This window comes from Thunnus maccoyii, chromosome 2 (assembly GCF_910596095.1).
Source record: "Thunnus maccoyii chromosome 2, fThuMac1.1, whole genome shotgun sequence".
Taxonomy (NCBI): Eukaryota; Metazoa; Chordata; class Actinopteri; order Scombriformes; family Scombridae; genus Thunnus; species Thunnus maccoyii.
The window spans coordinates 1,389,688-1,414,489 of NC_056534.1; the positions used below are offsets into that span (position 1 = coordinate 1,389,688).

The following is a 24,802-nucleotide window of genomic DNA, read 5'->3' on the forward strand; positions in this document are numbered from 1 at the left end:
CCTGGAGAGGAACCGCCTCCCTCAGGTGCACCACTTCACCTTAATAAGAGTTTAAACCACACAAATACAAAGAAATGAAAATAAAACGGCTCTGCATGTTGAACTTTGGTTTCTTGCCTCATTTATGGGTCTCAAACACACTCAGAAATCCAACAGAAACGATTAATCATTATCAAAACAGTTGGAGATTAATTTAATAGTTGGTAACTAATCGATTAGCCAACTGATCGTTGCAGGTCTATAAAGTACTCTGAGTTTTCTTGTGTAATCATGTAAATAAAGCTTCTTTTGTTGTGAACTGAGCCGTTTAATTACAATAAGGAGTGATGTAATGATGTCACGGTGTCTCTAGGTGTCTCTCTACCATCCTCTCTCACCTGTACTCTCTCTCTCTCTCTTTCTCTCTCTGAGCGCGCGCTAAAGCTCAGCCTCACTGTGGCTGCTGTGGGAGCGCGTGCTGCAACCATCTGCCAATAAGGAGCCTGCTGGGAGAGAGAGAGAGAGAAGGGGAGAGAGAGAGAGAAGGGGAGAGAGAGCGCGAGCTAGAGGGAGAGAGAGGGAAGGAGAGAGAGAGAGAAGGAGAGAGAGAGGGAGAGAGAGATAGAGGGAGAAGGAAGGAAGGAGAGAACGCGAGCTAGAGCGAGAGAGAGGGAGGAATAGAGAGAGAGGGAGGAATAGAGAGAGAGAGAGAGGGAGAGCGCGCGCCCCTACTCTACAGAGCGCAGGGCTCGTGCAGCATCAGATATGTGAGCGGCGGGAAGCGGCTCTGCCTCGCGCTGCAGGAGGACGGCAGGATGGCGGGAGGACGGCGGGGTCTGGTGGCCCCTCAGAACACTTTCCTGGAGAACATCGTCCGCCGGTCCAACGGTAGGATCCGGTCCGGTTTATACGGTTTATCCGGTTTATCCTGCTGAATGTAAACGGTTTAAAGGGGCTGTTTGTCGCGTGAAGCGTCTCGTGGTTCTGTTGGGTTTCTGACAGAAAGCTGCACATGTCCAGTTCACAGCAGACTGCTAGCTAACACTCACTACTTGAGCTAACAGGTATATTACACAGCTGCCTTCATATACAATTATGTCTTTTTAACAGTAAAATAATCATTTTCAGTTTTTAAAGCCGAGCAGCACATATTTACCCGCATTTTTAGAAAGTTTAATTATGCTAAATGCCTTCCCCTTTATTCAGCTTCATATATTTAACCAACGTTTACACGCAGATATAAAAAGACATATTTTCATTTTTAAAGCCAAATGTTATATTATGCTTCACGCTTTGCTGCTTATTCCTGTATTGAGCTTCCTAGTCAGCCGAGCTGTGAACTTGCTGTATATTTGACAAGAGAAAAACGAACAAGTCAATATATTCAGAATTTAAAGTAGCTCTACTTTCTTTTTCTGTCTTATTATAAGCTATGACTTGTCAACCCTACATTTGACTTGATATGAATTTAAGGGTAAATTTAAATCATTGGTCAACAGAGAGAAATTTAAGTGGCCAAAACTTTGATTATCAATTAGTCATTTAAGTAATTTATCAAACAAATAACCAAACTTTTACAGTCCCCACTTTGTCCCATTCTCCATCTTTTACTCTGATCTGTGTAATTGTGAATTAAATACAGTTTTGTTTTGGACTGTTGGTCGAACAAAACAAGAAAATGTTTCACCGTGGACTCTGCAAAAAAATTGACGTAATTGATGTAATTTTTTCACTATTTTCTGTTATTTTAAAAAATAAAACAATTAATCCGATTATGATTAATAAAACCATATTTTACATTCATATTTAAAAACTTAACTACATTTTCCATAGTAGCATGATGAACCCTCATCCTGTCATGAATATCAGTTATTTTTGTTTTAAGATCGTCAGTGGGCATTTTGATAATAATTTTGATAGTAACATTAAATTAAATAAGTGCTTCCTAGTCTGTATTAGTATTTTAAAAAAATAAAAATTTGATAACTATTAAACATTTACACCAACAAGACCCAACGGGAACATTCTTATAACCAATGTCACCAGGAGTTACCAAGAAACCTTTGGGGAACGTTACAGGAACGTAAGTGTTTGCTTGCCTGCCTATTTTGGTGGACATGAATCTTAATAATAGCCATAAATTTGTGGTAATATTAATCTAATAATGAGGAACAAAGGGACTGAAACACTGTGCAAAATGAGCGTAACACAAGTCGTCAGAGGCTTTTGTAAAAATTCAAAAATTTGTGGGATACTTTTTGGTAGTTGAGCTAGCAGAGCTGCCTGCACTTTAAACATTACACTATAAAAATGAAATGATCACAGCAAGAATTAGCACATTACACAAAACGTTAGTTATTGCTTTTCACAGAAAACGATCACCTTAATGAACAATAATAATGATAAACTTTATTTATATAGCACTGTTGTAAACACAGTTACAAAGTGATTTACAGTAAAGCAATGAAAGAAGCTGAGAAAAATGTAGGCCTAAAATATGTTAAAATATGTTATATTTATCCCTGTGAATGTAAATGAGAATAATATTTCATATTAATGATTGGAACCACAATAATAAGTTGTAGACGTATATGTGTATTTCAGAAATGGCTGATTTTTGTGATTTAAATGTCATCAAACTATAATTATGAGAGAGGAAAAGGCCCTCCACACTATGACAGTCCAGTATGTAAGTTATAATGTCTCGTTGGATAAACCTCGCTGGACACGGTGAGGAATTAAAAACCGTGGAACGTTTCTGATGAAACACATGAAGTGTGTCAGACCGTCACGTTTCAGACCTTCAGCCAGTTTGTTTATTGTGTCCTTCGCCTCTCCTTCTGTTCTCACTGCTTCAACTGTTTCTGCTCCTTTAACCACGTTTCTTTTCAACTTTTCAGTTTGGACATTATCACATAGACAGACAGGTACAGACCAGTGTTTCCACATACTGTCGTGTACATGTTTTATCCCTCCCCATCCATTCACCTGTGTTATTTACACACACACACACACTGATTATAGTTCTTGTTAAATTCTTTATTTATACATGTATTTCTTGCTGTTGTGTGAAATCTTGTTTACAAACTATGAACTTTTCAGCGTATTAATGCACAGTTTGATGCTGTCTGTGGGGGGTTCATGAGACCTAATGTTAAAGTCTATTTTTGGAAAGTTTGGACTCATGAATCTCTAACACAGTAACACAACACCACAATTACAGTGAAGTTCAGACCGACAACAGTCGCTCAGTCATTTTATAGTCCGACTCTTACTGGATTTTTGAGACCGTTTAAAAAAAAAAACCCCAAAGTGATATCAGCAGATATTTATTCTTTACATAAACACTTCTGATAAGGACGCCTTAAATGTGATTTTTAACAATTGTGACCAAGATGTGTAGTGTTCATAGACTGTATAAAAATATGGACGTAGCCACCGTGACGTCACCCGTTGGTTTTTGAAGAGCGGCTCCGGCTGTCGCCATCTTGGCAGTACGTGACTCTGCCTAATTCCCGGCTAATCCAAAATGGACAAAGAGGCGGAGCTGAGGTGAAACAAGCCACCTAGCGGCTTGCGACCTGTCACTCAAAGCCGCCATTAATTATGCAAAACTTTACAGCTTAATAAAATTTAAACAGTAGAAAAGTTAAGCTTAAGTTGGACAAACTCTGTAACGGAGACACTGTTTCTGAATTATTACGTATCCACCCACATGTACGCTGATACGACATACCTGCAAAAAGCAAATACGTGTAAATGTATAGTCCTAATAACTCTTGTCGGTCAGGTTACTGTGGCGTGACAGCTGGTGTGCCAATGCAAAAGTCTCCGGCAAATAAAACGACGACACGGCATCGTCCAGCAAAACCATGTCCGTCTATTGGTCGTAGTAATGATGACGGGAACAAAGGAGGAAATCAGGTGACGTCACTGTAGGGAGACAACGTTTGTAGGAGGTCGTCAACAAAACATCAGACTTTAACAGACGAGATCACTGTTCAAACCCTCATATATTAATATGTTGGTGTCTGATAAACCGCACCAGCTGACTTATGTAACGCAGAGCAGTTTTTGGTCTGAACGTTTAGTTAAACGTGATATTATCATTATTTAAACTCCTTGAACAGCAGCGTCACAGCGCTCCTGGATGTTGTTATCATGATAAACTACAACTGGATTCATTAACATGACGTTCAGCTGCTGAACCCGATTCACCCCAATTAATTTAATTACACAGAATGACTCAAACTGTTTGTCCCGATGGGGGGCGCCAGAGGGCAGGAAGTGATTAGGAGTCATCCTCCTCGTCATCGTCATGTTGTTTGTCAGTGATGTGCAGCCATTTTGGAAACTATTTTAATCTCAGCTCCACATGGGATTTGGGGCAGAATTCAGTTTTTTGTGTTTTCTGTATTTTAAGGACTTTACATGTTAGTTCTTCACTACTATTACAGAATTATATAATATTGAATTAACGATATAAAGTTATTAAGTTCTTGCATTTGCAGTATTATGATTATTATTACGAACTGGGTGTTTACCGCCATGCAGTCGGTGACGTGTTTTCCATCAGAGGGTAGGCGGAGCTAACGTAACAGACTCGCTTGTGCTAGCGTGACATCACAAAAACACGCCTGTAATTACAGATTATCGCCACACGGTGCCGCCACAGAGAACGAAACGGAGATCTTTGAGATTGTTACTTTAAGATTCGTAAATAAATGACGGACACATTAACGTACACAAGACATACAGTGTGTTTGACATCAGTTTGGTTATTGATTGTGATTGATTGTGTTTTTATTGTGTGTGTGTGTGTTTCCATCCTGAGTTTTTTTTTTTTTTTTTTTTGTTGGAGCATGTTAACGCCTGCAGGCAGACGCACGTTATCCTCGTCTCTGCTGGGACTCGACGCAGGCTTTCATTTCAAAAATAATTGAACGATGTGAAATATTCAGGAAGTGACAGTGATATCGGTTGAAACTGAGCAGAAAATAAAAATCACTCCTTTTGCGGGTTTAAAATTCATTCATAACAGCTGCACCAGATGTTTATTGGCTGTCAGCTTCAACTATATGAAATCAGGAAGTGGAATTAAAAAGTAACCAACATCAAAATACCACTAACATTATAATGAAAAGATATGCAGACAGATAAGGACACTTTCATAATTTTCTCTTGAAGTCCAAATCCCTGCTAAGAAAAAAAAAGCAGGCAGACTCATTCAGTTTAGAGGCGGAGAGTGTAACTAAGGTCAATTTACAGACGTCCCCTAAACGCCTCACATGCAGGCTATCGGTAGACGCTAGCTAGGCGGCTGCTCACAGAGAAGCCTCTAGTCCCCACTCAGCTACATGGATGTATAAAGAGAACTGGATACAGGAAGAGCGCCGGGCTTTGAAGCCAATTTGACATAGCGGCCAAACCGTGTAATGACAACGTTACATGATGCACGCTGGCCCAAAAATTTTTTTGAGCATCACAACCTCCGCGAAATGACTTGCCTTACTATCAGAATTTGATCCGTTTGGTCCGATCCATAGACTGTATAAAAATATGGACGTAGTTACCGTGACGTCACCCGTTGGATTCTGAGGGGCGGTTTTGAAGCCGTCGAGCTGCTCCGGCCGTCGCCATCTTGGCAGTGCGTGACGCTGCCTAACTCCCAGCCAATCAAAAATGGGCAAAGAGGCGGGGCCGAATGGCTGAAACAAGCCACCTAGCGGCTGGCGGACCTGTCACTCAAAGCAGCCATGTCCTTCATTATGCATAACTTTACGGCTTAATAAAACTTAAACAGGTGAGTTATAAAAAAACCAAAACCGTTGTTTGTACCAGGCTGTAAACATGTTTATTTCTGCTGTAAAGTTTTACATGGAGGTCTATGGGGATTGACTCGCTTTTGGAGCCTCAAGTGGTCATTTGAGGAACTGCAGTTTTTGGCTTCATTTTACAGCCCTGGACGCTGCCGCTTGGTCCTGATCACATTTCAGAAGCCTAGAAGAGCCGCACAATTGAATTGTTTCATCCCCATTCAAGTTAGCTGACGGGCTAAACCGGAAGTAGCCGATTCGGCTGGCGAAAGTCACTACTGCGCTCGCTCTATGGGCTGAAGAAGTTGAACTTTTTTGGCTTCATGCGCCACTGAGCAACTTTCATAGGAATGAGCGGGGCCGCGCCTCCAACGCCGTATCCAGTTCTCTTGATACATCCATGCTCAGTTACTGCAGCACACAACTCAGACGGACTTTACTAGACTGGACTGACTTCTACCTGGGCGGGCTGCCCAAGTAGAGCCTACGTATGGTAAACACTGTGTGCTCTTTATTTAATCATTCTTGCTCTTGATCCAACAGAATTCACTTCATGCCGTTCTCTCAACTGACGTTCACCCTCACTGTGGATCGCTTGTATTTAAGAAGGTTTGATTTTGATCTTGGACTCAGATATTTGGATCTACTTTTAGCACAACATTGTGTTATCTCTGAGATAATATAACAGACTTTTTACTGTGAACACTTTCATATATATATATATATATACAGTTTATATTATGTATTATATTCTCTCAGTGCTTCCTGGCTGCTTTGGATCCAGTGTTGATCAGTAACTGACGTTACAGGGAAACATCGTCTTTATTGCTTTCTTCAAACTTCCGGCTGACTGGCAAAGTAGTGAAATTGAGAGCATGAATTATTAATCTGAGCATGAATTGCTAAATGGAGAGCATGAATTAAATAAATCGAGAGCACAAATTCGTGGCTCCTCACTGAAGTGTCACCTGATAACAGAAATCTGTAGAAACAAGTCGACTTATTTTTTTTATTTAATTAACTTCCCTCAATCACACTTATAAATTCTTCACTTGTTAGGAAAAACTACAGAAACTAATTCATTTAATAACAACATGTTATCTACCATCTGATTCCCTCTGAAGTTGCTTAATTAAGGCACCGTGGTTTATTTTCATGCTTTAAAATCGAGGCAACCAAAGTCCTAAAGTTCAGCTGATGATTTATATATTTGTATGAATCAGCTGAAAATATAATAAGGATAAAATTAGGAATTATTGGAATTTTAAGTATCAGCAGGGGAGAGTTTTTAAGGCAGAAATTAAACTACATTTAAATGGAGGTTCTGATGGAAACAAAGGGAGATCTTTGGGTTTTTGGGTCTGTGGTTCTCCAGCTGGAGGTCAGATCACTTTTCAGTCGTCTCGTCTCGTCGCCACCAGCCGACGAGACGAGACAACAGACGCTCTGAAGCTGCAGTTCAGCTGTTATTAATGTGTTATAAACCAGTTACACACACACACACATAATCCTCCCTGTGATGCTGTAAACTGGTGTGTCTGTCTTTGCTGGTGGACTGTGAGTGGCTGTTTGTTCTGTTGTGTCCAACCTGAACATTAATAACTAAATATTAAATAGTGCTCCCCTCATGTCCTGGTTCAGCCATCGTCAGTTTTACTGCAGCTAGAGAGAAGAATGATAATTACATGATATCTGTCTGTATTAGGGCTGCATGATTATGGCTTAAAGTACATGAAGAACTTGATAATGCATCAGTCTTTATGAACAAAATTCATGTGCTTGTGCTGTAACTGACAGCTGAAGATCTCCTCCTGAAGGTCATTTACTTTACTTTACTATCTTCTCCCTCGTTGAAAAACTCCAAATCTATGAATATGCAGATATGTTTTATTTCCAACTGTTGTCTCCCCTTTCACTGTAAAGTCCTTTCTTAGTGTTTGTGCACTGGAGGCTTCAAGCTTCCACATCACACTTGTGCACGTTGCATACTGGACCACGATTGGCTGAATTCCTAGTCACTAGTTGTGATGTCACAAACCGTGCAGGTGTTAAACTGAGATTTAAGGTGAGCTCAGAGAAACTTTCAACACAAACTCTGCACAGAGAAGAAGAACATCAAACGTCCGACTGTAGGAACAGCAGAGGAGACATTACAACACCTGTGATTGGTCAGAAAGTTTACTGATCAGGGTTAATTAATAAAAAGTCAAAAGCATGATGATGTTTGTTACAGCATTAATCATTCAGCCCTAATATGTAGAAAATGGTTATGAAACAGAACAGATTGTAACTTACTGCTTCCTGTGGTCAGATACTAATTTCGTGCTGGGAAACGCTCAGATCGTCGACTGGCCGATCGTCTACAGCAACGACGGCTTCTGCAAACTGTCCGGTTACCATCGAGCCGAGGTCATGCAGAAGAGCAGCACCTGCAGGTACGAATACGACACCGAACCGCGCTGCTGTGGCATCGGTGGAAGCTGATGATAGAAAACACCTGTGTACTGTTTTCCTCCGCAGCTTCATGTACGGAGAGCTGACCGACAAGGAGTTGACGGAGAAGGTTCGGCAGACCTTCGAAAACTACGAGATGAACTCTTTTGAGATTCTGATGTACAAGAAAAACCGTGAGTAGTGCAGGTTTTCACAGTACTGCATATGTCGAGTCCACTGCTTTATCATTACACTTATTCAATCAGAAGTTCAGATACTTTGGAACCAGAGGAACTAATCTCAGGAACTAAACCTGGAACTAAAAGTCTCTGTTTGTGTTTCCACCACATCTGAGGAACCAGGTAGATCCTGCAGGTGAGAACCAGGAGGAATTAGAACATGAAACGCAGCGTTCACACACGACGAAACAACAACAACACAGATCTGTCCTGTTGTTCTTTGAGTTTTATGTGATGAATGAATGAAAAGCAGAAATGCAGCGAGCGTCTGTCTCCACAGTAAATCATCTGCTGAGTGTTTGATGCTTTTATTTTTGCTTTAGAACCAAACGACATGAAACAATCAAGAAAATAACATTTTATTTCTCTCGTTCACCGGCTTTGTTTTCGCTACCGCTGCTCCCTCTCCATTCATTCTCTAGCTCGCTCGACCGCCGCTGCTTTCTCTCTCTGTTTTTCTCATTTTTAAACCGGACAACATAAACCTAACTTTACTTTTAACGTTAACAAACAAAGAAAAATGTCCCCCCTTCATCCTAAATTGATACTAGAGTACTTCCTTGTTTTATGAATGAAGCAGTGCTGCGTGTGTTTGACCAATCAGTGACAGTCATCATTGCAAACTCCGCCCCCAAAGTCCCCCCATCCCCCACCAGCAGGGACTTTTTGGGAGCTTCATTTAGACACTGGTTCCTCTGGTGGAAACGCAGCTAGATGTACAGACACAGTTTCAATGACTAACAGTGAAAACAATGAAACCGTCCAAAACTGTTGGCGAATCATATTTAGTTTCGTTCTTATGACGACGTCACTGTTTTTTTGTTGTGACCTGCCTCTCTGTCTGTTCCACTGCAGGGATGCCGGTGTGGTTTTTCGTGAAGATCGCTCCAATCAGGAACGAGCAGGACAAAGTCGTCCTGTTCCTCTGCACCTTCAGTGACATCACCGCCTTCAAGCAACCAATCGAGGATGACTCTTCAAAAGGTGGGCGGCGCACAAACCCAAAACCCCCAAATCCCTACATGCAGGACGGCAACGACTAATATTACAGTGTTACTTGTATCAGTTAACATTGTTTACACACACACAGCATAATCCTCATCACAAGACAAAATAAGTAAGAATCACATAAATACTAAACCAGACATTTAACTCAATGCAACATATCCCCCATACTCCATCTAACCCATGACATCACCGGTGGTGATCACCCAAATTATAACTAATGATGGTTATGTCAATACGTTAAACAGGTATTGGTAAACAACGGTTGAATGATGATTTGAAAGTTTTGTATTTCTTTGTCGTTTGTGTTATTTTCATGACTATATGATTTGTTTTATGTATCATCTCGAAATCATATTCTGGATTACGATATGTTATGTTATGTGAATCGTCAGTATTATGTTTTTTTTTTACTCACCCCCACACCCCACCAGCCCAGTCAGCCAGTCATATGGCTCTGTTTTACCGCTCTCTCGGAGTCCGGCCTCTTATGTTTTCGTATCAGGTGACAATAAAATCAATATGGCGTCTGAAGCTGACAAGTGAGGAACAGGGGAGAAGTTTAACCTCCGTTTTGTAAGCCTACCACTGGCATTCTGCGTGCGTTTAAGTCCGCGTTGATCCGTGTTCGCGTTGTATGCCCTTGAGCATACAAACAGTGGTATGCCACCCCTGGGAAATGCGGGGAATGGATTTGATGGGTCCTTTCCCCAGGAGTTCTAGCAGAAACACATACCTACTTGTTTTTGTGGACTATTACTCCAGGTGAGTGGAGTTCTTCCCTTTGAGGAACGCCACCGCTGAAACCATCTCTCGCATCCTCACCCGGGAGATTGTCACCAGATGGGGAATACCTGATTACATTCTCTCAGACAGAGGCTCTCAACTTGTCTCCTTCGTCTTCCAGGCTATCTGTAAAGCCTGGAATGTGTCACACAAACTGACATCTGCTTACCATCCGAAGACAAATTTGACAGAGCGAGTGAATGGGACCTTAAAAACTATGATGGCTTCCTACGTGGGCTCCAGGCATAAAAACTGGGATAAACGTCTACATGAGTTCAGGTTTTCCTTGAACTCTGCTGTACAAGAGTCCACAGGAGTTACACTGGCAGAACTCAACCTAAACCGACCACTCAGGGGACCGCTGGATGTATTGCTGCAGCCCAGAAATGCTCTACCTGACTCTCCAGTTTACCAAAACATCACACAGCTTGATGATCTCAAAGCTTTTGTCTTAAAGAACCTTTCTCTGGCCCGTAAACGACAGGAGAGAAACTATGATAAGCAAGAGATGACCCGAGTCGGGCTATGAGGCCATCCCTTTGCTGAAATGGAGTACTTGGTTCCTTTTATAACCTTTATGGACCTGGACTGAATGTCTAACGGTGCACTAATATATTTTTGTGAACATTCAAGCGGTGGTGTGGTTGAGATTATTTTATTTTGCCTAAGTGTTCTTCTTGTGGTTTATGGTCCTTTGCAACCTGTGCTTGGGACATTACCCGGTGTCTTACCGCTACAAGCTTAAAAGCAGGAAGTCATTGGGTGATTCCCCCATTTGTCTCCTGGTAAGTCTGGTAAGTAACACAAGCTAATCTAAACTCAAGAAACTCAGGACTTAAAGTGATAAATAATATGTAAACTTATATCCTCTATACAAGATTGTACCATTTCATCGCACTGCATTTGGGCAGTCTTTCTGTGTGAAAGCCACAACTCAGTGGAACGTCCTACCTGATGATATGAAGAACTGTAGTTCTATCAGTACATTCAAGGCCAAATTAAAATATCAACTAAAGACCAATCAGCTGTGTGACCACTGAGCCTAGTTTACATCATTCATTTTTAATTGACATTGTGGGTGTATGTGATGTGCTGTTCTGTGTAGCTTTTGTATTTCGTATGGTGTGTTCTTTGTATTTTTTTTGTTTGTTTTTTTTTGCTTTGTACTGTTTGTTGTTGTGCTGTTGTATGTTTTGATTGTAATGGACTACAGATGCCGCCCGGATCATCACCCGTACCAAATCATCCGACCACATCACCCCTGTCCTCATCCAACTATCAACTAACAACATCCACTACAAAAACCTCCTCCTCACCTATAAAGCTCTCCACAACCTAGTCCCTACTTACCTCCGCAACCTCCTTCATGAATACACTCCCTCCCGCACCCCTCAGCTCAACCTCTACTGGACTCTTATCCATCCCCACGTCACACCTCAGTACCATGGGTGCCCGAGCCTTCAGCTGCTCAGCACCCAGGCTCTGGAACTCTCTCCCCCCACATATAAGACAGTCAGACTCCATCACCTCATTTAAGTTCCACCTCAAAACTCACCTGTTCAAACTGGCATACTCCCTATAACTGGACACTGTGCACCTCACCTGTTTTTATGCTGATGTTTCATTTTAATTGATGTTTTTTTAATTCTTTTATGCTTTTATTTCTTGTAAGGTGACCTTGGGTGACTTGAAAGGCGCCTCCAAATAAAATGTATTATTATTATTATTATACACAGAACTGTGCAAAAGTTTTAGCCACTAAAGGTAAAGTGAGGATGCTTTCAAAAATAATGCCATGAATAATTTTTATTGATCAGTTAACTTGATTCAAAGTTGAGTAAACAGCAGAAAGTGAATCAATATCTGCTGTGAGCAGCTTTGTCTTTAAAACAGCAGCAGTTCTCCTCAGTGTTTCAGGTTCTCGGCAGGTCGCTTGTTGCCACAGTGCTTCTGTCTCTTCATGTTAATCTCAGACTGACTCCATGATGTTGAGATCAGAGACCACCTGTTGCAGGACTCCTTGTTCTTTGGTGCATTATGGAGAAGAACCTAAACATCTAAAGTGTCTAAAACTTCTGCACAGTACTCCATATAATACAACACCCACTTTTTCAAACTGAAATTTCCAGACATTAAATATTGTTAGTGAGGTTTCAGTCATGTGATGCTGTTATTCTGTCTTTATTGCCAGGTTGGGGTAAATTTGCCCGTCTGACTCGTGCGTTAACCAGCAGTCGAGGAGTTCTCCAGCAGCTCGCTCCCGCTGTCCATAAAGGAGAAAACGTCCACAAACACTCGCGCCTGGCAGAGGTAAGATCCTTTCACCTCCTGTAGAAACTTCAGCTTACAGCCAGTACAGGAGATGAAGTGCTTCTCCTACACAGAAGCCTTCCGCCGGTGAACACGGTAAATATTATACCTGAACATTACACAGAAGCATTTAGCTCAACACAGCACTGTCCTAAGGGCTGGTTTATGCTCCATCATGACTAGCTCATACAGCATGTTTTTCTGAACATCCACACCTGAAGGTGGAGTGAAAGGTCTGCTGTCACAGAGTGGAGGGAAACCACAGACTGTATATAAAGCTGGACGTAGCGAGATGTGACGTCACCCGTCGGTTTCATCGGACTCGGTTTGAAGCCTCTTTCTTTACATCTTTTCCGTTTGGAACCAGGATCTTCAAGATAAGAAGCGCGGAGTGTTGCCTTTCACGCTCGGGAAACACGCCCCGCTACCTCAGACCCAAGCTAACGTTAGCTTACTGGCAACACTGAGCGCTGCACACTCGGGCTAACGTTAGCTACTGTAGCTAAATGGTGCTAACAGGGCAGGTATCATAATCAAGTCACATTAAACTTAATGAAATATTGTCCGACTCAGTGCGAGTTAAACTTCTCAAGAAGCTGAACAGGTACAAGTGAAATAAGAAAGAAAGCAAGACAGAAAATTTTTAAAATGTTTTTTTTAAATTAATTATTAAAGTAAGAAATGACGGGAAGTAGACAAGAAACAACAAGAAGGTAGTGCAACAAGCAACAAAGTGCCAAAGGTTAAAGACAGTCATATACAATACATTTAAACATATAAACAGTCTGTGTTATTGTTGCTGTTGATTCTGTTGATTTTTACGTCCGTCAAAAGCCTTTACAGAGTTGTTGGACCACTCAGAGCCACCGTACACGCAAACAACACAGCCTGGAAACACTGATACTATCAGCTCCAGCAGAGAAGTTATACACAGACTGATCACAGGACAACTATTGATCATCATCTCGTTTTGAGGCTGTCCCCTGAAAATCTGTGGATCCGGTCGAAAGGCTGCTCAGCCAGCCGCTGTTCAGGATCAATTGGATCGTGGAAATTGGTGGTCTTCTTTTTACTGTGTAGTTCTTTCTTTTTCCACAAAATCATCCTCACTGCTTGACGACTCCATTTTGCCTCGTATGGCGAATTTTCGCAACAAATATAGTAATAAAAGGCATCGGACTCAGTGTGCAAGGTTTCTGTGATGGATGATGGATTAAAAAACGTAAAAAACGGACTTGGTGTCCAAAGACTTTCAGTCTGATCTTTTCCTGCGATGAGATACAGAAAGAGCAGAAATCGACGTTTGGACCGACACAGCTCCGATGGACTCACCTCTGTCTGTTATGGTACCTTAGTGGCATCGGAAAAGCTTTCTGTTTGTTTCAGACTCTGTAGCAGATGTGATGTATAATAAATGACCGCACTTCTCTTCACCCACTGAGAACACCGTACAGCAGTAATCAGCGCTGGACGGCACAAGAAGGAATTGATTTAATTGCAGAATTGCAGACGAGAATTACTTTTATTAGAACTTCTGTAAATGGATCTGAAACAAAGCCAACAGCCTAAAGTACCTCTGACAGCCGCTGTCTTCTGCTATCTGAGTGTTCAGATGGATGGAGGTACTTCCTGTTGTTGTTTACTTCAGACTGAAGCTGCTGTTAAACATGAACGTCCAACGGTCATCAGAGCTCCTTAAAAACTCAATAAAATACAAATTAAAACAATTAGTAGATCAACAGAAAATTAACAGGTAACTATTTTGATAACTGATTATTCATTTTTCAAGCAAAAAGGCCAAATATTTTCTGTTTTCAGCTTCTAAAATGTGATGATTTGCCAGTAAATTGAATATCTTTACGTGCTGGTTGGACAAAACAGAAAAAACAACCTGCAATATAATCAATAATTAAGATAATTGTTGGTCGCAGCCCTAGATTCTAGCTTCAGAAACATTTTAGTATCCGGAATATTAAAAAGAGGAGGAATCAGAGGAGCATCTTTAGCTTCTGTATTGTGTTGTAACGTGACAGATGAAAGTAGAGGGATGACAGGAAATGAGGAAAAACATCCAACAAAAGTCTGATTAAGTTAAATGATGATGCTGCTTAGTCTTTTTCGGATGGTAACGGTAGTATTTCTTCTGTTCAGGAGGTTTTAAAAACATCAACAACAGTTTTTAAGCTGTCATGAAGCTCACTATAAACACTTGAACACTGGACGTCTCTGTGGATCCAAGTGTCCGTTAAACTGGAAACACAGTGAACCAACTGAAACCAGTTAACTGTCGGTTATTTCTTTATATTCTGTGACACTGAAGAGGAAATAATCACCTGCGTGTTACAGTTCAGATCAGCTGCTTTGTTTCGTTTAAATTAGGCTAATATTTAGGAGATGAAGAACTATTAAAGTTATTAAAATTCATCAAAAGATCTAATAAATAAATAAAAAGGTGGTTCAATAGTAACGAGGCTTCAGGGCAAATTGCAAATGAAATGAGATATAATTTAACATTTTACATTTTATGCAGCTCATATCATGTATTTGTTTGTACCAGCAGATTTTGAATATAAAACCATAAAATGAATATTTGAATATTTCCATTTCATGCTTCTTCTCTCTTCACTACAGTACATACTGTATGTTTCACAGCGATAGTTACTTTTCAGCTCAATATTTTATACATAAAACAAATGATAACTTAATAAAATATGCATCATTATAGATTCTAATTAGCTGTTGTGGTGACTGAGCCTGTGACCCGCTGTGATCAGTGATGCGTTTCCATCAGCCAGCAGTGGTTGGTCCACCAGAGAGGGAAGGCGGAGCTAACGCAACGGTCGCTCTTCAGCTCACTTGTGTGTGAAGTACGGATGTATTATAAGAGCTGGATACTGGACTAAACATGGCACCCATTCAGTCCTGTAGGAACCGCTCACCTGGCGCATACGCCAAAAAAAGTTTCTAGCTTCCGGGTTTGCTTCCGCGTTGTGTGGCCCCGCTCACGAGCTCCCGCTCGGCTCATAGACTTTACATTGTCATGACATTGTCATGAAATTGTCACGGACTTTTAAAATGGCTTTTCTCGGCTGGAGGAAAGTTTTACAAATATAAAACCTCCATGGATCGAAAGATCATAACAGAAAGACTCATAATTGACGTTGTTTGCAGTTCGAGGTGTCCTGTCAACAGTTTTACAGGCGTCTCTTCTACAATGGTGGTCTATGGGGGAAAATGCTTTTTGGGCCGCAGGGGGATTTTTCGCTGCAATACCGCAAGTGGCCACTGGGAAAAACTGGCTGCAAGGCTGAGCAGCGGCGCCCTATCCAGCTCTTATTATACATCCATGGTGTACATTCCGGTCTAACGTCACACAGGCGACACCAGGGTAAAATACACAAGAGGCTGGTTGCTTCAGTCACCAGCCAACAAAACAAATCTATTGAACATTCACCACTAACCATTTGGCCGGTGGACAAAAAAGCTAATTTTTCACGGTGTGTGACACTGTTTGGAACTCTGGGACATCCATGGAAGTTACGTTAAAAAACCACACCTGCATTTACCGCTTATCGCCACAGGTATCGTCAAAGAGAATAAAGCAGAGAATCTTTGAGATTATTACGTTAAAGGACCAGTTTGTAAGATTTACTGGCTTCTAGCGGCGAGGTTGCAGATTGAGACCAAAATGAAAAACCCTCCCATCACCCTCCTCTTCCAAGCGTTCAGGAGAACCTTCGATGGCCGCGAAACTCACAAGAAAAGGTTCTGACAACAGTATAGTGGTGCTTAGTGCTAAAAAACACCTGTATAACTTACATTTATATAATGCGGTGATGTTCACCGTAGTTACTTGGCCGCCATTTCCAGTTTGAAAAATGGTCCCTCCCCTTCCGCTACGTAGCCAAGATGGCGACCATTGAGGGCGAGAAGCGTCCATAGTCCAACAGTTTTTGACCGTTTTGAGTGCACCATCCTAGTTCTCACAGTGCATTTTTCCATACTTCTCAGTGTGAACGCACTTATGCACTCAAAATGTTGTGTAAGTACAGAAGTATGAGATTTGAGACACAGCAACAAAGATTTTGAACGCAGGAGGTTTACTGGTAATGGAATATTTTGTGATTGTGATATTTCTACTTGTACTTCAGTAAATAATCTCAGAACTTCTTCCACCGCTGGGAAAAAAGATATTTTGATCTCAACAAACTGTTTTGTGTATTTAAACAGATAATTAGAAATAAAAATGGTTAAATGTACTTAATGAGTTTTCTTCAAACATCTTCAGCTGTAAGCAGCTGTGACTGATAATAATTACTGCCGGCACTAATGAATTAATCCATACATGACGACTCTGATCATATTATTATATTATTGATTTTATACACAGAGTTATTTATAAAGGCTCAGCTCAGTAAAATCCTTGATTTATTTAGTCACACAAAAATGAAATGTGTATCATTTGTTTGTTTTATTTGTTTTTTCTTGATAATTAAAAGCTTGTTTCTGTTGGTACATGCAGGCGGTTTTATTTTAGTGGCTTCCATCATTTTTTTTTCCTCCTTTTAATTATATTTAATTACAGGAAATGCTGTAGATAAAAGTACCAAAGCACAGAAAAAAGAAACCAAACATACATAAAACGTTTATTATATATAATGACGTGTAAAAAGTTAATAACTTAACACTCAGTCGGTCTCAGATCAAGTCTTTTCATTCACTTTATATGATATGATAAATGAAATTCACCTCGACGGTCAGTTTGTTGTATTTTGTCTCTCAGGTTCTCCAGCTGGGCTCGGACATCCTGCCTCAGTACAAACAGGAAACTCCGAAAACGCCGCCGCACATCATCCTGCACTACTGCCTCTTTAAGACCACGTGGGACTGGGTCATCCTCATCCTCACCTTCTACACCGCCATCATGGTGCCCTACAACGTCTCCTTCAAGACCAAGCAGAACAACGTCACCTGGCTGGTGGTGGACAGCATCGTGGACGTCATCTTCCTCGTCGACATCGTCCTCAACTTCCACACCACGTTCGTCGGGCCGGCCGGCGAGGTCATCTCCGACCCCAAACTCATCCGCATGAACTATGTCAAGACCTGGTTCGTCATCGACCTGCTGTCCTGCCTGCCTTATGATGTCATCAACGCCTTCGAGAACGTGGACGAGGTCGGTGGACTTTTATTGTTTCTCTTGTTAAATAGAACTAATGCAGCAAATATCAGTTTTCCTCATATTGAGAGTTATTTCATATTAGATCAATTAATATATCAAAGCAGTGTATTATCACGGTCGATAGAAACATCTGTGTTGATTTTAAGGGTTGTTTTAGACACATGTCTCAGCATTTCATTCATGTCTGTGAAGAAAACAGCTAAATTTAATAGTTATTTCCAACATTTGCAGTGTTATTTATATAGCAAAATAACAGGGTCCCTTAAGGAAGATGGTTGGTAACCATGGCTACAGACAAAGAGTTCACACACGTCGACTGCAGCGACGGCACAGATGTTTGTGTTGACGACGGCGGACGGATGAAGGTCGTCTGTCGTTCTTCAGGCTTCAAACACGAGTGTGATATTGTGAAAAACTTAAGATGAAGGTCGAAGCTTCTGTCTGACCTTCACAGTCTGGATGTGAAAGTGTTTTTTTTTTTCAGATTTCTGTCACACTGTGATCAGAAGAAATGCATCATTTCATATGAATCTAAAACACATGATGCTGTAAAAGAAACGTAACGTTAGCACCGAGCTAACAGAGACCAGTGCGGGGGGGAGGGGCGGGGCAGTTTACTGTCAGCACGCCGCTCAGAATGAAACATGAGGGTTTAAAGGAGAAAGTTAAACAGGTTTCAGAGGCTCGTGGTGGCAGTTTGTTGTTCAAACTGGAACATTTAGTTTGTAAATTAAAACCATTGACTGTATAAAAATATGGACGTAGTTACCGTGACGTCACCGGTAATGAGTGACGTCAAATGTGCTGACAGTTGTTTGCAGATGTTTTCAGGCCACACTGTCCTTATTCAGTCAGGAACATTTGATATCATAGAAACACACTTATGATGTGAAAACAAGTATTTACAGACTTTATGGTGAAGTTTGATTTCACTGATGTTAATAGAAGTAACTCTGGTTGAGTCTGTTTGTTCATCAGACGCAGCTTGATGATTCGTCTTCTTCAGTGTTAAATAACAGTAATCAGTGACATCTGATTCTTGAGTCGTTTCACATCCACATTCATCACAGTCTGGAGCTGAAACGTCACTGAACGCTGACACAAAACAAACAGAATTACATGAATGTTTTGGTATTTTGACTTAAGTAACAGATCTGAGGATTTTTTCCACCACTGGTTCCACTATAGTTCAGTAGAATACAGTATAACCAGTAAGCAGGTGTAATAATAGTCCAGTCAGTTTTATTTAAAAAGACCTGAATCACAAATCTGCCTCAAAGGAACAAGTCCAGAAGCTCCAGGTTTACTTCATATCCTTTAATTAGTTATACAGTGAAGTTCAGTCTGTACTAGTCTGAATCAGTGAATAAAATGTTGATCGTTGTTCCCTGAAGCCCTCGTGAACATATTCAGACTCGTTCTGTCTGAGAAACACAAAGATGTTGAGTTTACTGTCCTGGAAAACTGGAAAATATTCACATGTGAGAAGCTGCTGCCAGAGAATTGTTGGTATTTTTGCTTAAAAAAGGACTTAAATGATTAATCAGTTATGAAATTGTTGCCAATTAATTTTCTGTCAATGGACTAATTGATGAATCTTCTAGTAATTTCAGCTCTTTAGTGCTGTCATGTATAGTCGGGGCCAGTAGGAGCCTCAGAGAAGCTTCCAGGAAAGTCTTCCAGCTGTAGTTGGATCTTTTTATTCAGTCACTGACCTTTTCATCGAGCTGCCAGCCTTATTTAACTGTGAGAGGGCGTGATAGCAGCTCTGAAATACATTTGCCATTCTCCTCAATAATATGTCAGCTCAGCTGTGTTTTAAGGTCAGCTGAGCGTCGTTAATATTAGAAAACCATTTGCTGAATTGGAAACATTCATCAATGCATTTTGTGGGTCTGAGATTCAGAAGAAGGTCGACTTTGATGTATAAACTGTCTGCAGTTTGATTTTCATAGAAATTAGTTTCAAACAAACAGAAAATCTGATCCAACCTGTTCTAAAGGTTACAAACTGAGCCTTGAGGTCACGCTGTAATTCTTAATCTCTCCTCGAGACGTCAGCTGTCTGTGATGTTTTGATATCAGCATCGCCATGGTGAGCCAAGACCAGAGAGGACCCTTCCAGACAACACAGATGTGTTGACCTGAGGCTCAATGCAACGTGACTTAAGATGTCACGAGTAAAGTGCCGTCCTTTGTTTAGAAACTAGTGAACCAATCAGACCAATTTTTCATATTGTAGGCCGATCTGCTTGGGTTAAAGACATAGACTGTATAAAAATATGGACGTAGTTACCGTGACGTCACCCGTTGGTTTCTGAGGAGCAGTTTCAAAGCTCAAAGTGAGCCGCTCCGGCCGTCGCCATCTTGGCAGTGTGTGACGCTGCCTAACTCCCAGCCAATCAAAAATGGGTAAAGAGGCGGGCCGAATGGCTGAAACAAGCCACCTAGCGGCTGGCGGACCTGTCACTCAAAGCAGCCATGTCCTTCATTATGTATAACTTTACGGCTTAATAAAATTTAAACGGGTGAGTTATAAAAAAAACAAAACCGTTGTTTGTACCAGGCTGTAAAGATGTTTATTTCTGCTGTAAAGTTGGGCATTTTAACATGGGGGTCTATGGGGATTGACTCGCTTTTGGAGCCTCAAGTGGTCGTTCAAGGAACTGCAGTTTTTGGAACTTCCTGTTGGATTGGCTTCATTTTACAGCCCCAGAGGTTGCCGCCTGGCTAAAGACTAAAGAGACAGCATCCGAGTTACAACAACTTGGATGTTCGCTGTTTACGATTCTCCTCGATCAAGTAACTTCAATAAACATTCTCAGCATGAAGACATCAAAGGCTCGTGTGTGCTTCTCTCCACTGAAGTGTCGACCATCGTTCAGAAATATCCACAACACAACCAACTTTTGCTTTGTGAAGAAGCAGAACTGTATGAAACGCAGACGTCGGCTCACGCCGTCCGCCCGTCCAGCCGGCTGAAGCATGAAATTTGAAAGACAATGCAGCCCGACTGCAGGATGTGGCACGGCGAGTCTCAGCGGGATGATGGAGTGGACTGTTTAACATTCATCCAATGACTTCACAGCATGTAATTACTTCCTGTGGGTGTAGAGAGAAAGGTCAGGACTGAGCAGCGCTGAAGTGCTGACGGGTCAAAAATGCCAAAAACCCTCCAGTGTAGCAAAGAGAAAATCTTTTGAATCCGTCATGTTGCTACGGTGCAACACATCAGGCTGGTGTCTGGTGTTTGATTCAGGGGGAAGCTGATGGAAAAGGTAATAATCCAGTTTATCTAAAGCTGCTGTAAGAAGAGCTCAGAGCACAGCAGTCTGACACTGATCTGGTTAAAGATGGCCGACCTGCGACAGTCAGCTGATCCACCGACATGAGGAGCACTTCAGAGTCCGAAGAGATCTATTTATTTATTTATTTAACCAGGAAAAGTCTCATTGAGATTAAAAAAATCAGACATGAAAACATATAACAATTACACTGAAAATAAAGAATAAATTAAAATGTCAAAAATATTCATCAGTATTCGTCACAATCAAGCAGGAACCTCCGGCGCTGAAACATGAAGCCAAAAAACTGCAGTTCCTCGAACAGCCACTTGAGGCTCCAAAAGCGAGTCAAGACTCTCATGTTAAAATAAGAAATAAACATGTTTACAGCCTGGTACAAACAACGGTTTTAGTCTCTATAGCTAATTTCAGAGATGAATTTTTTTATAACTCACTTTATTCAGCCGTAAAGTTTTGTATAATTAAGGACGTGGCTGCTTTGACAGGTCGCTAACTGCTAGCGACCAGGCGTCATTCAGCCGCCTCAGCTCCTCCTCTTTGAGTCGCCCACTACGTCCATATTTTTTACAGTCTATGGTCACAAGTCATCAGCATCAGGGATCAAACTGAATCAGCCAGATGTTGCTGCGTCCAGGTTATTTAGATTTCCTGTAAATACGTCCAGTGAGACGAGGATTCAGGTGGTTCGGCAGCTGATTCCGAGCAGAGGAAGCAGAGTATCAGTACGGACTTTAGGGACAGACAGTAGGTCCAACCTCATGTCACAGTGGAAGTAAAGTTAACTTAACTATTAATAATATCTAATAATAAATAACTATTAAATTAATTACCAACTATTTTTATAATCGTTTTGAGTAATTTTTTAAAGAAAAAGATGCTAAAATTCCCTGATTTCAGCTTCTTAAATGTGAATATTTTCTGGTTTCTTTAGTCCTTTATGACAGTAAACTGAATATCTTTGTGTTGTGGACAAAACAAGACATTTGAGGAAGTCATCTTGGACTTTGAGAAACATTGATTGACATTTTATGGGACCAAACAACTAATAGATTAATTAAAATTATCGACAGATTCATCTATAATGAAAGTATGAATGTGAAAAGAGAGTGACTCTCATGTCACTTTCAGCAGTTAAAAAGACAAACGTGTTGGGCGGCAGCTCATATCAGCTGTCACTAATTAAATCTGAGTCACTTGATGACAAAATGAAACTCGTCTGTTGACGGTTTGTGTGTCTGTACTCGAACAAAGATCACTTGTGAGGGAAGAAGCTCCACTCTGTCACACCACCATACGCTGCGTATAAAGCTGGACGTAGCGAGTTGCGACGTCATCTGTTGGTTTTACTGGAGCCGGTTGAAGTCCAGAGTTGCAGCTTCTGGTCGGCACCATCTTTTCCATTCAGAGCCAGGACCTTCCAGATAAGGAGTGTTGCCTTTCACACTCTGGAAACACGCCACGCTACCTCGGACCCAAGCTAATACTAGCTTCCTGAGAACACCAAGCGTCGCACACTTGAGCTAACACACAGCAGACACAAGTCTTCAAATCTTATTAACGGAGCAATAATTTCCAAGATGACCACCTGCACACTTATTAGAGGGTCTGAATTTAGAGATTGAGACCAGAATGACTCGTTGACTCGGTATCTCTGGAGAGAAGTTGAGACTTTTTGAACAGGAGTCAGTTGGAGCAGCTAGCGGCCGTCGGTGGAACTTTAAGATACTTCAGCTTCAGACGTAGGAGACGAGCAGATTGAACATCGCTGCACAATCAGAGTGTTTCTGTAGCTCTGCTTTGTAGTTTTGAATCAGGATTTTCAATATTTCAATCAAGAAACTCATGAAAAAAGGCAAGTTTACTTTAGTGGCTACAGTGATTGTTTTAATGTGTCAGATACATGTTTAATCAATATTTAGCTAAATAGAAATATCAGATCAGACTCTGTGTTGGCAAATACAGATTGATAGATATTTGCAAACGACTGATTGGGATCAGGACCAGAAAACACATCTCTAATATAACTTTGCTCAAACAAAGACACTTTTCATGAAGGAGAAAAAATTTTTAACAAGGTAATTTAACTTTTTTGTGGAAAAATCATATCAGACACAAATTTTTAGTATTTATATATATATAAACTTAGCACAAAAAGTAAGGAAATTTGTGTTTGGTAGATTCTTTCTTTGTTGTAACGATGCTTCTTGGCAATAAATCGTTGGAAAGCCTGTTTATTTCCCTTTTAAATGGAGCCATATTTGTAAAGAACAAGCATTAATGGGATGAGCAGCAGAGTATGTGGGTTGCGCCCATGAAAAATTTGCCAAATCTTCTCTGCCAATGACAAACAGCTTATTTTGCTGTTGCTATTGACTCTTGTTCTGAGCTTCTGGTACTGTATATAATACATACATACATATATATATATATATATATATATATACACATATATATATATATATTCCTATTTTTTGGCATATACCTACAGTATATTAGAAGCAAGCATTATTAATAATAATAGAGTTTATTTAAATAGCTCTTATAATTATGAAACCATGACAACAACTTTATCCTACTACGATAATACGTGATCTCAACATGAAAGATAATTAACCTTCTCATCACAACGGAATAATTACTTTTGTCAATAAAGGAAAACAAAGAGTAGAGATAATTAAATCCTGTTTGGGCTTCTGTAGGAACGAGGAAAACAGAGTTGTTGAGTGGAGGCAGATGAAGCATCCGGCGGGATTTAACCCCTCGCTTCAGTCCATCAGTGTGAAATCAAGCTTTTCATTTTTCGTTCAGTCACAGACGGACGCTCAGAGTCTGTGAAGGCTGCTAATGGAGCAGCAGTGCATTCTGGGTGTTTCCCCCAGTGAGGAAACAGTGTTGTTGATGAGAGCAGCCGGAGAGGCGGCTGAGTGGTCCGACGAGAGGCTGCGGACGAGGCATCATACGTGTTTCATATGTGTTTCATATGTGTTTCATACATGTTTCATACATGTTTCATACATGTTTCATCCCTCCTCACTGTAAGAGTGAAGGAGGATTTCTGAGCAGAACATGTTAGATTAAATAACATCAGTTCTATATTTAGGGACCGAGCCCAGAAGGCAGAGGACTGCTGTAAAACAGTTACAGTAAATAGTTGGTTGTTTGTTTCTTTGTTTCTTTCTTTAGTATTATGGGATATCACATCTAAATTTGACCCCCTAAACATGTTCAAAAACTCACCAAATTTGGCACGCACATCAGGTCTGGCAAAAAATTTGATAAAATGTAAAAATTAACCCCTAAAGTGCCAAAATGTGCTCTCTAGCACCACCTATGTAACTAAAATGTCACCACGGCCCGTAGGAATGTCGTAGAGAGATCAAACCAAAACTCAATTATTCATCTCATCAAGACCTACAAATCATCATCATCTAAATCCAACAGGAAGTCTGCAATTAGCCTTTCAAAATAAGACTTTGCCCCAATTTTGGCCCCCGAACAAACGCTATCTCCTCCGAGGGCGTTAATGGTACCGGCTTCAAACTTTAATAGGTGACTTATGACACTATGCTGAAAAAAATTTTTTGTAATAACTCGAATGGTTTGGATTTAATAAGCCCTGAAAGTTGCAGTGCCACATCACCCTTACAATGTAAACCAATGGGGAGGCAATCTATGGGCATGAACTTTGTGTCAAACAGAGGCTTCTGACGTCTAAACTATAAGTCTGACCACTTTCAAACCTGTATCA

The 24,802-nt window shown here is 40.8% G+C and overlaps 1 protein-coding gene across 6 annotated transcripts in view; it reads left to right on the plus strand.

Annotated features, from left to right (window-relative positions):
- The first annotated feature begins 632 nt into the window (after positions 1-632).
- kcnh1b (potassium voltage-gated channel, subfamily H (eag-related), member 1b) overlaps positions 633-24,802 on the plus strand; it is a 64,325-nt gene continuing 40,155 nt past the window's right edge. For 3 of the 6 annotated variants that reach the window (XR_006092868.1, XM_042397192.1, XM_042397217.1), the window contains exons 1-6: positions 634-867; positions 8,107-8,230; positions 8,316-8,422; positions 9,323-9,451; positions 12,450-12,568; positions 17,352-17,744. Coding sequence is in view for 5 of the 6 variants with exons in the window: in XM_042397192.1 (XP_042253126.1) it covers positions 795-867; positions 8,107-8,230; positions 8,316-8,422; positions 9,323-9,451; positions 12,450-12,568; positions 17,352-17,744 (945 nt within the window). In the remaining variant the exon portion in view is untranslated. The other 3 variants (XM_042397202.1, XM_042397208.1, XM_042397197.1) reach the window with 2 other exon arrangements.